The sequence below is a fragment of the Antrostomus carolinensis genome, unplaced genomic scaffold, assembly GCF_000700745.2.
Source record: "Antrostomus carolinensis isolate BGI_N321 unplaced genomic scaffold, ASM70074v2 scaffold6529, whole genome shotgun sequence".
Lineage (NCBI taxonomy): Eukaryota > Metazoa > Chordata > Aves > Caprimulgiformes > Caprimulgidae > Antrostomus > Antrostomus carolinensis.
This window is the reverse complement of record NW_010339118.1, coordinates 440-13,571: the sequence shown is the minus strand read 5'-3', so window position 1 is coordinate 13,571 and position 13,132 is coordinate 440. Positions and strand designations below refer to the sequence as shown.

The 13,132-nt window shown below is 34.5% G+C and overlaps 1 protein-coding gene across 1 annotated transcript in view; it reads left to right on the top strand.

The window, feature by feature from the left end:
• The window catches only part of PPFIA1 (PPFI scaffold protein A1), a 54,286-nt gene extending 43,016 nt beyond the window's left edge, over positions 1 to 11,270 (top strand). Inside the window, exons 23-31 of the mRNA XM_029086935.1 lie at positions 767 to 829; positions 1,397 to 1,423; positions 2,986 to 3,161; positions 3,268 to 3,365; positions 3,871 to 4,046; positions 4,615 to 4,683; positions 6,680 to 6,845; positions 8,133 to 8,203; positions 9,470 to 11,270. Of these exons, the coding sequence (XP_028942768.1) occupies positions 767 to 829; positions 1,397 to 1,423; positions 2,986 to 3,161; positions 3,268 to 3,365; positions 3,871 to 4,046; positions 4,615 to 4,683; positions 6,680 to 6,845; positions 8,133 to 8,191 (834 nt within the window). The 3' untranslated portion in view covers positions 8,192 to 8,203; positions 9,470 to 11,270. The remainder of the gene's footprint in view (positions 1 to 766; positions 830 to 1,396; positions 1,424 to 2,985; positions 3,162 to 3,267; positions 3,366 to 3,870; positions 4,047 to 4,614; positions 4,684 to 6,679; positions 6,846 to 8,132; positions 8,204 to 9,469) is intronic.
• Positions 11,271 to 13,132: the final 1,862 nt, after the last annotated feature.

Below are 13,132 nucleotides of genomic sequence, written 5' to 3'. Positions count from 1 at the left end.
GTAACTGAAAGGATTTGAGCTTCAAATAAGAATTTCTGGAAACATTAAATTGTAGAGGAACACATTATTTAAATATAGGATGTTTCTTCCTTTCATGGAAATTAAATGAAGGAATAACTAGATTTTCTTTCTCAAGGAAAAGAGAAGTTTATATCAGTGTAAGTATATAATAAAAATATTTAGAGTACATATTATTTGCCTCATCTTTTAGCTTCAAAAGAATTTATAATACAGTTGAAGTATACATGTGTGTATAGAAATTTGTAAAATAATTGGAGGCTCTTTTAATCCATGTATAAGACCATTAACTCCAAATAATGATTCAGCCTACATAAATGAGGAGTCCACCTGTCTCTCTATATGATAGTAAATTTAGACACGTAAAGCTAGTGTGAATTCCCTCTCATGAGTCTGCCCTGCAATCTAAAGTTATTTCTGAGATTCCTGGGATTACATACCGGACTACAAATGCATTTTTTGGATTAGAGCAGAGTCAAGTGTTTGCTCATTAATTACATCAGTGTAAGCTATTTATCACATTCAGTTTTGTTAATATCTTTGAAGAAAAGTGATCCATGCTAATAGGCTTTTATTCCATGCCGTTACTTTCAGTAGATAATACCTATACTTAAGACTTTAGAAGCCATTGCTTTTGCCCCTGCCTGCTCCTTACATGTACCGATTGCTTATATGTTCTGCAACCTCTCCTCTTTGTTACTGCTTTCCTTTCACTGGATGGGATTGATTCCCTGTGGGGTCATATTAGACCACGGGAAATGTCTGGGTAACACACGAAGAAATGGAAAATCTTACAGCCACACAACAAACGGTTAGTTTATAGTGTTGCCACGTCTGTTCCTTAGAGTGCTTTTTCCACTTTTTGAACATTTGAATCAAGTGTCTTTTGGTCTTTCTTTTTTTTTTTTTTTTTTCCCCTTCTTTTTTCTTCCTTTTTTTTTTTTTTTTTTTTTTTCAAATTAATGCATTAAAATTCTGGATGATTGCTTCTTCTAATTATTAACCTTATAACCTGCATCTTGATAGGTTTTTTCCAGAAAGAACGGGGGGGGGAAATTAATAAATCAACACTGATAAGATTGTGAACAAAACTCATTCTAATCTGTAAAATAGAGCTCTGATTTGATTAACAAATTGAATTATTTGTGCAGAAATTTCTTCTCTCCAGAAAACTTAATCAGTAGATGGGTTTTACAGCCTCTCATATGAAAATGAATGCTTTGCATTTTTGTTTTTACAATGCATGATGCTTGCTTTATCTAGATTTTTTTGGTATGCAGTAGACTTAGATCTTGCAGTGCATCTTTAACTTTGATCTCCTTACTAAACTTAAATACTAATACGTATGTGTTCTTTTGCATTTCTAACCACGTAACAGGAAGATGAGGAGGGAAGCTGGGCTCAGGTTGGAAACTTTATGTAATATTATGGACTATATGTAAACTGTCACAATAATTAAAGCATGAAAGAATTTGTTTTTTCCTTTATAGCAGTTTCTTTGAGTGACTCTTGGTATGGCTTGAGAATTGGGAGAGGGGGAAACCACAGGCTTATCTCTGCATACTACATACTTGGAAGATAAACTTTTACATTTAGATTATTTAAATATTTAAATGTTTTCTAGAACATCCAAGATTTGGTGCTTCATCATTGGAAGTTTGTAAAATACTTTATTACATAGTACATCACAAGAAAAACTATACATAAGGATTTTTAATAATAGGGCTGTTAGGGGGAAGAATATTGACAAGTCTTTTGTTGCCTTAGCTTTCAGAAATATTAATCCTCTAGCTTATGAATCACCAAAATGTACTTACTCTTTCTTAATAAGTAATGTCTGTGCATTGAACACACTAGATCACATTTCAAAATAATTTCATGACATAGTGCATTTTAGTTGGGGGGGTGGCTCCCTTAGGAAGCCAGGAGTCCAACAGTAATATCTGCTGTGTGCAAGAAGTCCCTGTTCAACCTGGTCACCATCTCAGGTGTGCTACTAGACTTACTGTGCCTAGGCAGTTAAGTGGATTTCTGTACGCTAATTCTGTAATGCTCCTTGATTAATTGTTTTCCCTTAAAGTGGTGACAAATCCTAATTGTATTTTCAGGTGTTGATATAGTTGTGTATTTTATACTGGGATATAAACAAAACTCAGGATTTGCCTGTGAGCCCTATCTTTGGACAGTATAGTCTCTTCTTGCTTGGCTTAAACCAATTTAAGTCCCATTAACTTGTCTCAGATACTCATTTGCAGATCGTTAATGATAACAATCAATGGCTTTCCTCCCTGTTACAAGAGTTACACGCTCTTTCAGTCTGCTACCTAGTCATGGTAGAAATTTAGAAATGCATTTTTATGTGGCTGTGCCCCTTTCTAGAAGATGCTTCCTCTAGAGAGAAAGCTTTTGACTTTTAATTGCACAGTAAAAATGATTTATTACCCTTGACTTTTGAAAAAAGGAGCTGCTGGTCTTTGCTCAAATAATGATTAGATGCATAGTTACAAACGAACTGTCTTATTTTTAGAAGTTTTCTCCAAAAAAGGCCTAGTGATTTGCAGGTCAAAAATGCAGTGAGAGAAGTATTTTTCTTTTTAAGAGTCTCTCCCTAATTTCCAACAGATACAGTATTTTCAGCATCTTTAACAACATGAAATTCTGTGGCTCTTGCTATCAAAACCATGTAGTTCAGTCTTTTTATTAGCTTTTGCTTATTTTTTCATACTTTTCAACATGAAATAAATTAAATCAGTTTTACTTGCTGATCTGAATATCTAAACTCACTTTTCTTCATGAAAACTACTTCTTCAAAAAACATACATGTATTCAGTAGTTTGATTTGCTTATCTTTACAGGCTAAGAATTAAGTAAGCATTGGTTTACTTTTCTTCAAAATGTGTTGTCTAAAAAAATATTTTCTCTTATTTCTCAGTTTAATAAACTTATTCCTTAATCTTTTAAAAACAGACATTAGCATATGGTGATATGAACCATGAGTGGATTGGCAATGAATGGCTCCCTAGCCTGGGGCTCCCTCAGTATCGCAGCTATTTCATGGAATGTCTTGTTGATGCTCGAATGCTGGATCATTTAACTAAAAAAGATCTACGTGGGCAACTTAAAATGGTGGACAGCTTTCACAGGTAAATAGATTTAAGTTGGAGACCTAACTTAGGATAAATATTTCTGTTATCTCTAAATGTTTTTTGGGTTTTTTTCCTAATCTTTTTTTTTTCCTTTTCTAAACAGAAACAGTTTTCAGTGTGGAATTATGTGCCTACGACGACTGAATTATGATCGGAAAGAACTTGAAAGAAAAAGAGAAGAAAGCCAGAATGAAATTAAGGGTTAGTGCATTGTCTTGAAATCAGTCTGATTCTAATGTGTTTTCACTGATCTGCCTCAAAAAAAAAAAAAGGCATTAGGGGGAGGAATTATTTATAAAATATTGGGTTGAATACAGGAGATGTGTCTGGATGCAGACCCTGAAGAGTGAATCATGGAACACATCATGAAATCATTCACTCACACAGAGATGTGCTACAAATACAGGCATTTTTGAAGCTCTTACTTAGAGAAAGGATGCAGCATAGAGCGTTGGAGTCTAAACATGAGGTTTTGTTGCCAAATCAGAGCATTTCGTGCACACCATAAATGCAGGGGCAGATTAGATCACAACCTAAATGTTAAATAACACCATTCCTTGAGGGCTGCTACTTAACAGCATTTATGATGAATTGTGTATATGTGAAAATCAATCCAGACATGAGCATACAGATCAAGAAAGGACTGTGGGGCTTTCATTCAGAGAAGTTGTGTTGTTATAAACTGGACAACTTTTTTTCTCCATAGATGTCCTTGTCTGGAGCAATGAAAGAATGATCCATTGGGTCGTGTCCATTGGTCTTAAAGAATATGCGAATAACCTTCTAGAGAGCGGAGTTCATGGTGCGCTCGTGGCCTTAGATGAATCATTTGATTACAATGCATTAGCTCTCTTACTACAAATACCCACTCAAAATACACAGGTGAGCAAGAAGTAGTTCCTTTATGGCTGATAGGAATTTTCTCCCCTCTAGGAAGATTCTAAATGGAACTGATTTTTTTTTTTTCTTAGCTAAGTGCATGTTTTTCTGTTCCCAGCTCTAGAAACTTTAGAAAGGGAAAGTCGTCCATAGGCCTATACAAGAAAAACACAGCACTGTGCTTTTCTTACTGTTTTCTAATTGTTAATAACAGTTCTGGTTGATAAATTTGCTTTAATTAAAAATATTGTTTGAATATTTTCCTCATAGCCCACATTCACATCATTAGTGTAAAACTAATCATGTTTGGTTTTTGCTAGTTTTTATTCTGAAATAATTCAGTTTGAGCCAGAAATCGTGAACTTTCATGTCACAACTAAGGGAAGAGAAGAGTTAAATCTTCCTTAAAGTTTGAATAAGTTACAACTTAGTATTTGAAAAGTTACAATTTATGTTTATTAATCTGATAAGAATGTATTAAACAGTTCAGGTTATCTTAAGTTTTAAAAATCACTATAGGCTACCAATCTTTTGGAATTCATTTCCATTTTTTTTGTACTCTAAACTTTAGGCTCGTGCTGTTCTGGAGAGGGAATTTAATAACCTTCTTGCTATGGGCACTGACAGAAGACTTGATGAAGTAAGTTACTTGAGCTGTTGACCCATTTTGTGGTCCTGGGGGCTTTATTAGAACTGTTAAGTGAAAGAATTTAGCTTGAACCTCTTTAAGCTCTTGACAGAATAGTGACAGAAATCTAACCTTGAAAATCTTTGCCTTTGAGAGTTATGGCAGGTTTTGTGTATTTAGATAAGATAACTTTGAATATGAAAGTATTGAGATGATTGGCAAGTTTGCTTTTTGTAGCTTGCTTGGTTCATGTCTAATAGCAGCACTTTGAGATGGATCTTTTTCTAAAATGTGGGAAAATTAGTGACCAGTGTTGCTGATGAACAAATTATAATAGAGAAAGGCACTGTATAAAACATTTCAAACTTTTGTCCTAATGAGCAGTATTTCAAATAATTTCAAGTATGTTTTCAAGAAAGCTTGTGTTGTTAGCATCTATTATTGCTGGTGTAGATCACCACCAGGTATGTTTGCACATCAAAGTAATTTCTGTCAGGCAGTCTGTGATCTTCCGGTGTATAAACTTAATTCAAGTGTAATAAGTACAAAACTCAAACAAACTAGGTGTGAGACTCTTTTGTAGACCCTGTGAACCCATAGCATAAAGGAGAGTGTGTTACATCTTTAACCTTTTAAGTTGCTCTTCTGTGCTGTAACTCAGTGAACAGTTTCAAGCTGGTGTTACTTCCCCAACAGTCTCTAACTCTGTGCTACCTCTTCTTTGGAGCTAATGGGAGTTTGTGGTAGCACATGTAGGCTAAAACCCTGATGTAGCTAACCAGGTCAGGGAACCAGTCCATGATATCTCAGAAACATCTATGTTAGTATGAGGAAGTGGACAGGGGAGGTGTGAAAGTGCTGACTTACGCTGCTTTGGGATCAGTGACGTGAAGCATACATCAGGACATTGAGGAAGGAGGCTGCTATGACAAACCTTGGTTGGCTTTGTGTTCATATTTTGCCTAATGGGCTTGTTGCAGCCCTTTTGTGGCACATCCTGACAGCTCTGTTCTCAGTATTTATCTCTACTAAGGTTTTAATAGCATCATCAGAAAGCAGCTTGATTGTTTTCTAAGGTATTTTTCCTCAGTGATTTCAAAACTGCAAGAGAAGGAGCTTTGGGAGAACAGATGTTTATTCTGTTCTAGCAGCACAGGGCAGTTTGTTGATTATGAACGTCTCTTTAAATAATTCAGACACTTATCTCCTAATTCTAAAAGGGAATAAATTTCAAGTAAAATGTCATTCAAGTGATCAAACTGTTTCTAAAGGTGAAGTTGGCAAATGGAGATGCACAATGGGTATATTTGCATTGACATTATATCTTCACTGCAAAAGATATTTTTGGAAGTGGGACTTAAACTATTGTATTGAGTAAGTGCAATATTATGTTTCTGAACTGGAGTATGACTTCAGAAATGCAGATGTATTAATGGGGGTAAAATGCACCTGGGTAATTACAGGTTAAGTTTATGCAAGTCCTTAAGCAAAACACGGCACACTAATATAGTATTTACTACACTTGCTTTTTTTCCCCTCACTGTCACTTCCTGTAATTTGTAGCATGAGAAAACATGATCGCTGTATCATCATTCCTGTAAGACAGAATTGAACGTTAAAAGCAATTGTTCAAATTAAGTCAGTGTTCCCAAAGCAGCTTTTATGATCTACTCCACTTCTCATGTCCCCTAAGAACGAGTGATGAATTGTTGCAAATCATGAACTACAAACACTCGAAGTACAAAATGTTTTCCTGAATCTGCCAAGCACATGAATTTCCATAGTTACTGAGCTGAAGAGGTTACAGTCTAGCAAATGAACACAAATTGCTGTAAATGAAGATCTCTGCTGTTGTGGCACCACAGCAGCATTGTGGTGCCGTGGACTCTGTTCAGAAAATTAACTCATTTGGTGGTGATACATTTACTTAAGATTGTCAGTAATCCTTTTAATGTCACTAACAATCCTACATTTTTTGAATCGCTAATGATGTTTATCAATATAACAGGATGATGATAAGAGCTTTAGGAGAGCACCTTCATGGAGAAAGAAGTTTAGACCAAAGGACATAAGAGGTTTAGCTGCTGGATCAGCAGAGACTCTTCCTGCAAATTTCAGAGTTACAACCTCAATGTCTTCACCTTCTATGCAGCCAAAGAAGATGCAGATTGATGGTATTGATTTTGTGTTATTTTAAGCATGATGCACTCTTTTGCTTGAGGTGACAGGAGAATTATGTTCAAGTTACCTTTTTGCTGCATAAAAGCATCTGCCCTGTGCATGGTTGTATATATAACACTGTGTTTAACCATAGGGTGCTTTATAATTTCAGGAATCTGTAATAGATATGGAGCTTCTTTTTACTTAATTGGAATAACAAAATCAGAATTATAGTTAGAAATAAATTTATTTTAAATTAGGGAAATAAAATTACATTGTAATAGAAGTCTTCTAATCACGTGATGCATAATTTCTATTAGCAACAATTAGACCAATGTAAGTCCCACTTCTGAAATGCAGTAAAATGCATTCAAAAATGATGTGAGTAAACTCCCTCAGATAATTTTAAGATTGTTAAAACTTGAGTGCATGGTGCATTACCCTCCCTGTAGTGGTCACTTAAGTATAGATCATACTTGAAATCACTACTTCATTCATTGCTGTGTACTTAATGATCTGTATGTACATGTGTGCATACACAGAGATATGTTTTTTAAAACAAACAAACAAAACCCCAAAGAAAACAAAACAAACACAAACAAGCACAAAAAGCCCCAGCTGGGAGTCAAAGTTGATCACCTGTCACATGAGGCATCTTGTCTGGTTAGAAACAGTCTCTTTAGTACCATGAGAATAAACTTCTACTTGGATTTGTTTTACAAACACAAGTAAAAATAAATGGAAAACGTATTTAATTGGAACAGACAGGATGAGAACTTCAGCATAATCCATCAGAGTTGTCTCAGATTCTGAAAATTGTATTTATGAGTAATGCTCAGAGAAGCAAGCTTTGCATCTGATTTTACTCTCTAAAATGTGAGCTGGTTTAAATTTTAAGTATTGTCACTAGCACAAAATATTTTCCAGAATTCATGTGGAATATTCTGTAAATTAAAATAATTTAAATTAAAATAAATAAAACCCTTTCTTTTTACAATATAAAAAACCCCCAGAAAATAAAAATATATAAACTATATAAAACAGAAAATAAATCACTTCTAAGTTTACGTTTCCAATTTCTGAGTGCTAGTTAGCATGCAGGCTTTTTTAGAATTCTTCTTGTTAACCACTGAAACTGGAAGTGGTTAATGTATGAACCGTAAAATAAATTCTGCTTTTCTAACTTGTAACCTTAGATTTGGGTGAGTACAGTAGCTGTAATCAAATTGCTGTGAGGTGGTTTTTTTGAAAACTAACATGCATGCTGTGTTCTGCATGTCTTCCCATGCTTCTTGAAATAGGCAGTGTATCAGGAACACAAAGATTGGATTCTGCTACAGTAAGGACCTACTCCTGTTAAAGCCTTCTCCTGGTGAGTAAAGTTGATAGGTGTAATAGTAAAGCAGCTATTTATGAAATAAAATGTCAGGTATTTTGATACAGTGAATTTGCACACTTACAAGACTCTTTCAAGTGTTCAGGGTAGATTGATATATTGAAAAATCCAGAGCTTGTTTCCTGCAATGAAGACTATGAGTGCTGAAATATTTAATAAATATTTTATTTTTTTGGAGGGGTTTTTTTTTTTCAAACTGCCTTAAAAAGGACCCATGCTAAACAACTGTGTTGAAATCAAAGGTTGGATGAAACAGATAGTGAACGTGGGGAGTAGGGAAGGGAGATAAAGTAGACATGGAAAGGAAAGAAAATAATTTAGTGTTTGACACTGCAGTTCAGATTATTGATCATTCAGAGTCTTTTCTTGGTCAAACTTGCCCCACTACAGCATATTTCAATAGGAATTATTATAGGGATAATTGCATAGTTTTCAGATTCTTGGATAGTTCATGCTACTCCAGTTGCTTAGGCTGACTGTTTGGGTGTAGCTACCTGCAGCCCGAGTGTGTGTAGATGTGGGCAGTGCTGACAATAAAAGGCAGCTTGATAACACAGGGCTGTTATGAAACAAAAATGCATGTGTTCTGGCTTATGATAGATGTGTAGTCCTGTCTTACTCCAGGATTTGGAATTATTTTTCTCCAGCATTCTCTTCTGTATTTTTTCACGGAACAGTATTTCTCTTATTTTGCAAACAAGTCTGGAAACCCAATTTTTTGACCTATATTGGGTTTTTTTAAAAAAAGCTTCCTTCTTCTCACCAGTGACATCCCTACCAACTCATGTATTGGCCACCTTTTCTTCACATTCTGAATGTTTTTGCATATTTTGTTTAGTTCTAAAGAGTTCTTATGTATGAAACATTGAGAAGGGGGACTCTAGCACATAACAACACGGATCATGTGGATCTGTCAGTTTATAATCTCACAGACTATCTTAAATTTTTTTTAGTTTCAAGACATTGAAGTTTTAAGTCTTCCTCTCCCCATAGTTTCAGAATTTTCTATAGTCAGATGATCTTGGATAAAAATGGAAGCAGAAATGTTTGTCCTCATGTGCTTTACTTTGCATTGCAGCTGAAGGTTACAAAAGGCAATAAAATTGTTGATGTCATGGCATGGCAATAATTTAATGCATGACTGCTACACTACTGAGCTGTTTGTGAGAAACTTTGAATGAAATGCTTTTATAAAAACTGCTAATGGAATCTTTTTTGTTTGTTTTGTTGTTGTTTTTACAGTTTACCCACACTATTTCTACCGGTGATATGCAGCATTTTGAACATTTGGAACCCTTAACCTGTTAATACTTGTTAAATGGACACTTTGAGATATTTTATTACAGAGTTTTTAATTAGCAAATAAATTCATGAGTACTATAGAGAAAATATTTTAGAATCTAAATGTTTCTTATATTTATGTGACTTCTCATTTATATAGTTACTTACTTTTTCTGTTTCTATTCAGTCTACAAATCAAATCATTGCTGATTTTTTTATTCTAATTTTAGTCTTTCCAACTGAATGTACTGTAATGCTTGTATGTATATGTCCCTATAAGTAATATAGGGTTTTTGTAAATTATGCAGTTACTGTAATTATCATTGTTTTTTAATAATGAAACTGAAGGTGAAAAGGATTTTAATACCTTTGTAAAAGTATCATGACACCAAGCAGTATATATTTTGTCTTTTGGAAATGTTAGCTTAGATCTGAAAACAAGCCCAGCTTTTTTTCAGGTAAGCATACGTTGCTGTAGAAGGTATGGTACATGATTGTTCTTCTTTTCAGAACTGTACCTTTCCACAAAGAGGATTTGTCGAGTAGTGGGAATTTGTCTTTATTTAAAATAGAACTTGTTTTAAAAGCTGGGAAGAACTATAACACTATGGATCACGTTTTAGAAGTGATTGACTCGGTCATAACACACTCTGCTGTATTTGTATAGCGTATCTTCACAGTGACTGAAAACAAGCCATAAACCAAGAACTGGTTTTATTTTATTTTTCTTTTCCTTAACTGAGGAAGATAGACTTCATAATAATTCCTGGTCGTAATCCATAGGCCACAGAGAGTTTTTTGTCCTAGACCTTTTTTTTGATTAAAAACACTTGTGGAAAGATGCTGGTGAAACTAGTTTTAACGGACCAATCGTGAAGCACTGCTGTCTCAAATGAGTAGTGAAAGATGAAGGTACAATGGGCTGAAAACTAAAGCAGTGCAACTTCTAATAAAGGCCTTACTTTTCTTACGTAAGTCATCTTTTGTGTTTTGTAAACTTGTTCTAAAGAGTTGTCTGGACTTTAATTTTGATGGTTGTAGCCATTTGGGACTGTATGAGTAGAAAATGTATCCAATACTTGTAAATGGCATATTAAAAAGCCAGCGAGGATCTGTTCGGATGGTGCATTATTTATTATGCAACAATATATATAGCATGTCTTTTTTTTCTTATTTCGTTTTCCACTTTTAACTTGCTTGTAAAACTGAAATTCATTGTTACTGTTCTGTTTTTCTATTAATCTTTTGTGTATTTTCAGATTATGTAACAATATGTACAGTCTACTTTTGAACTATTTTTATCACAGTATTATTTATTGCTTTCTTTCAATAAAGTACTGATGCATTTTCCACTGCCAATAAAACACTATTGAAAAGCTAAGATCTAATTGTATGCAGGCAGATACTTTTGCAGTGAGTGGATATTGTCAATAAAGCATCTTAATGATTGTTTGCTGCCCTGTAGATCTTGTTTCAGATGATGACTCTTCTCCAGTAGAGAACTGTTCCGTTAGATGTGACATTTTCTTTGGAATTATTCAAGTTCCTATGCGTTAATCAGTTTTGGACCAGTTTTCTGAAGAAAACTGCTTTATTGCCTACTTCTACTCGTAGTTAGAACTATGATTTACTTTTAAAAATAGCAACAAAAACTGTCACACAACTGCAGTGTATTCTGGTCCACGTGATGAAGATTGAAGTGCTGTTCTGTGTAGCAGCAGCAGTTGCTCTCCTAATAAAATGAAATTATGACCATGGGGAGAAAAATAGGAATTGAGGGAACCAATACAAAATTGGGTCACAATAGGGCTGTTTATGTCAATTTTAATATATTTGTAAACCATTTCTCGTGTAGAAGAGAAGACAGAAGGATAAACTTACAGAATGATCGAAGCAGTAAGTGGAGCGTATTTCATCATGTCCTCTAGATCAACAGCAGGACGTGGAACGCATGGAATGGAGAAACATTGTGATGATGCTTTAAACATTGTTCAATAATGCATCTCTGTCTAGCTTGTCTGAGTTGCTATCTAATCATTTGCAGTCTCTTTTCTACCTTCAGAGAATCTATCTTTCTAGAAAAAGCTAAAATGAAACTGCAGAAGGAGATCCTGACTCACTGTTCAGCTGAACTTCACTGTTTAGAAAGAAATTTGCATAGGCGTTTCTGGTCACTGATGTGATAGTAGGTGTTCAAAGTCATGTATTGTTGCTTCTCAGAAGTGAAACCAACGCGGAATAGACTTGTAAAATGTGAAAAAAGAAAATATGTTTATTATTTTAAGGCTGTAAAACCTTAACTGTTATGGAACAATGGAATTGACATGAGAGCTAGAATAAATGAGTGAAATAGACAAAGCTTTCACGAACTTGTAAAACTGTGTGTTGACTTTTTTTTCTGAATTAAACAGCAAAGCTATCACAGAGAAATAGACAAAAACACTTCTCGCTCATTTTTGGTAAACCCCCTGAGAAAGAAGAACATGCAAGTGCATGTGTTCAAAGCATATGGGTATATTGCAGTAATGTTTAAGTAAAGCTCGGTTAAATTTAACTTTTTGTAATTTGCCAAATGTCTTTAAGGGCTTAGAGTGCTATAAAAATTAAAGTATATGTTTTATCTGCAATAAGGAGATGGTAGAATTATCTTAGAGAATTTTAAACTTTCAGTCTTTGCATGTTTAGACGGCAGGAAATCTTAAAACAGATGTTGTAACTTCATCTTTCTCCATTCAAACTGATGTAGAATTAAAAGACAGGCAGTTGCTTTTGCAGTGTCTTTTGGGCAGTGATTTATCATGGCAAATCTCAGAGCAGAGGACGTGTGAAGTAGTTCAAAGCAGAATTTCTGCTTGGAACGAGGTAGACTAAAGATGGGGGGGGGTTTTGTCAGCAAAATTAATTTTCAGGTAAATAAAAATTGACACACTGTTATGTTTGAAGAGTTATTTGAGGGGTGGTATTTTTCTTGAAAGTTAAGAGTTAACTTTGCCTCTAAAAGGAAAGTTTTTTGACTTGATAATTCCATTTTTAGGGTTATAGTTTTGTTGCACTGTTTAAACTTGAGTTATTCTAAATTTTATTAATTTATTTTTTTTGTTAAGAGTAATTTTTGCAAAAGAAAAGAGAGGCAGTTGTAGTTTTATATGGCATGTAGGAATGGGTGGATGAAAAGTAATACATACATGTGATTGGTATTCCTACCTGTGAACAGAGGGATGGGTGAAGACTCCAGGAGGGCACAGCAAGACCCAGAAGTAATGCCAAAACGATCAAGGTTTTCTGAGCCTGCTTCCTCCTCTACCAGACATCTTTTTATGAGTAAGTTTAGCCCAATTTTTAAAATATGCTGTATTTAGATTATAGGCTAATTTACCCCGTGTTTAATACTGAAGAAAAATTAATTGAGCCTATTTATACTGTGAATTGACTACGCTTGGCTTTAGGTGACTGGAGGTAACTGTCCCACTAAGACTGGGAATATAAATCCTGTTCCTCCATCTAAAAGTTGTGAAACTGTTCACCTGGATTTCTTTTTTTTTAAATCTTATCCTTTATTACAGTTTGTATTTGTGTAATTTTTTTTTTTGCTAGAAATGTCATTCCTTGGTGTCTGTTTCTCCT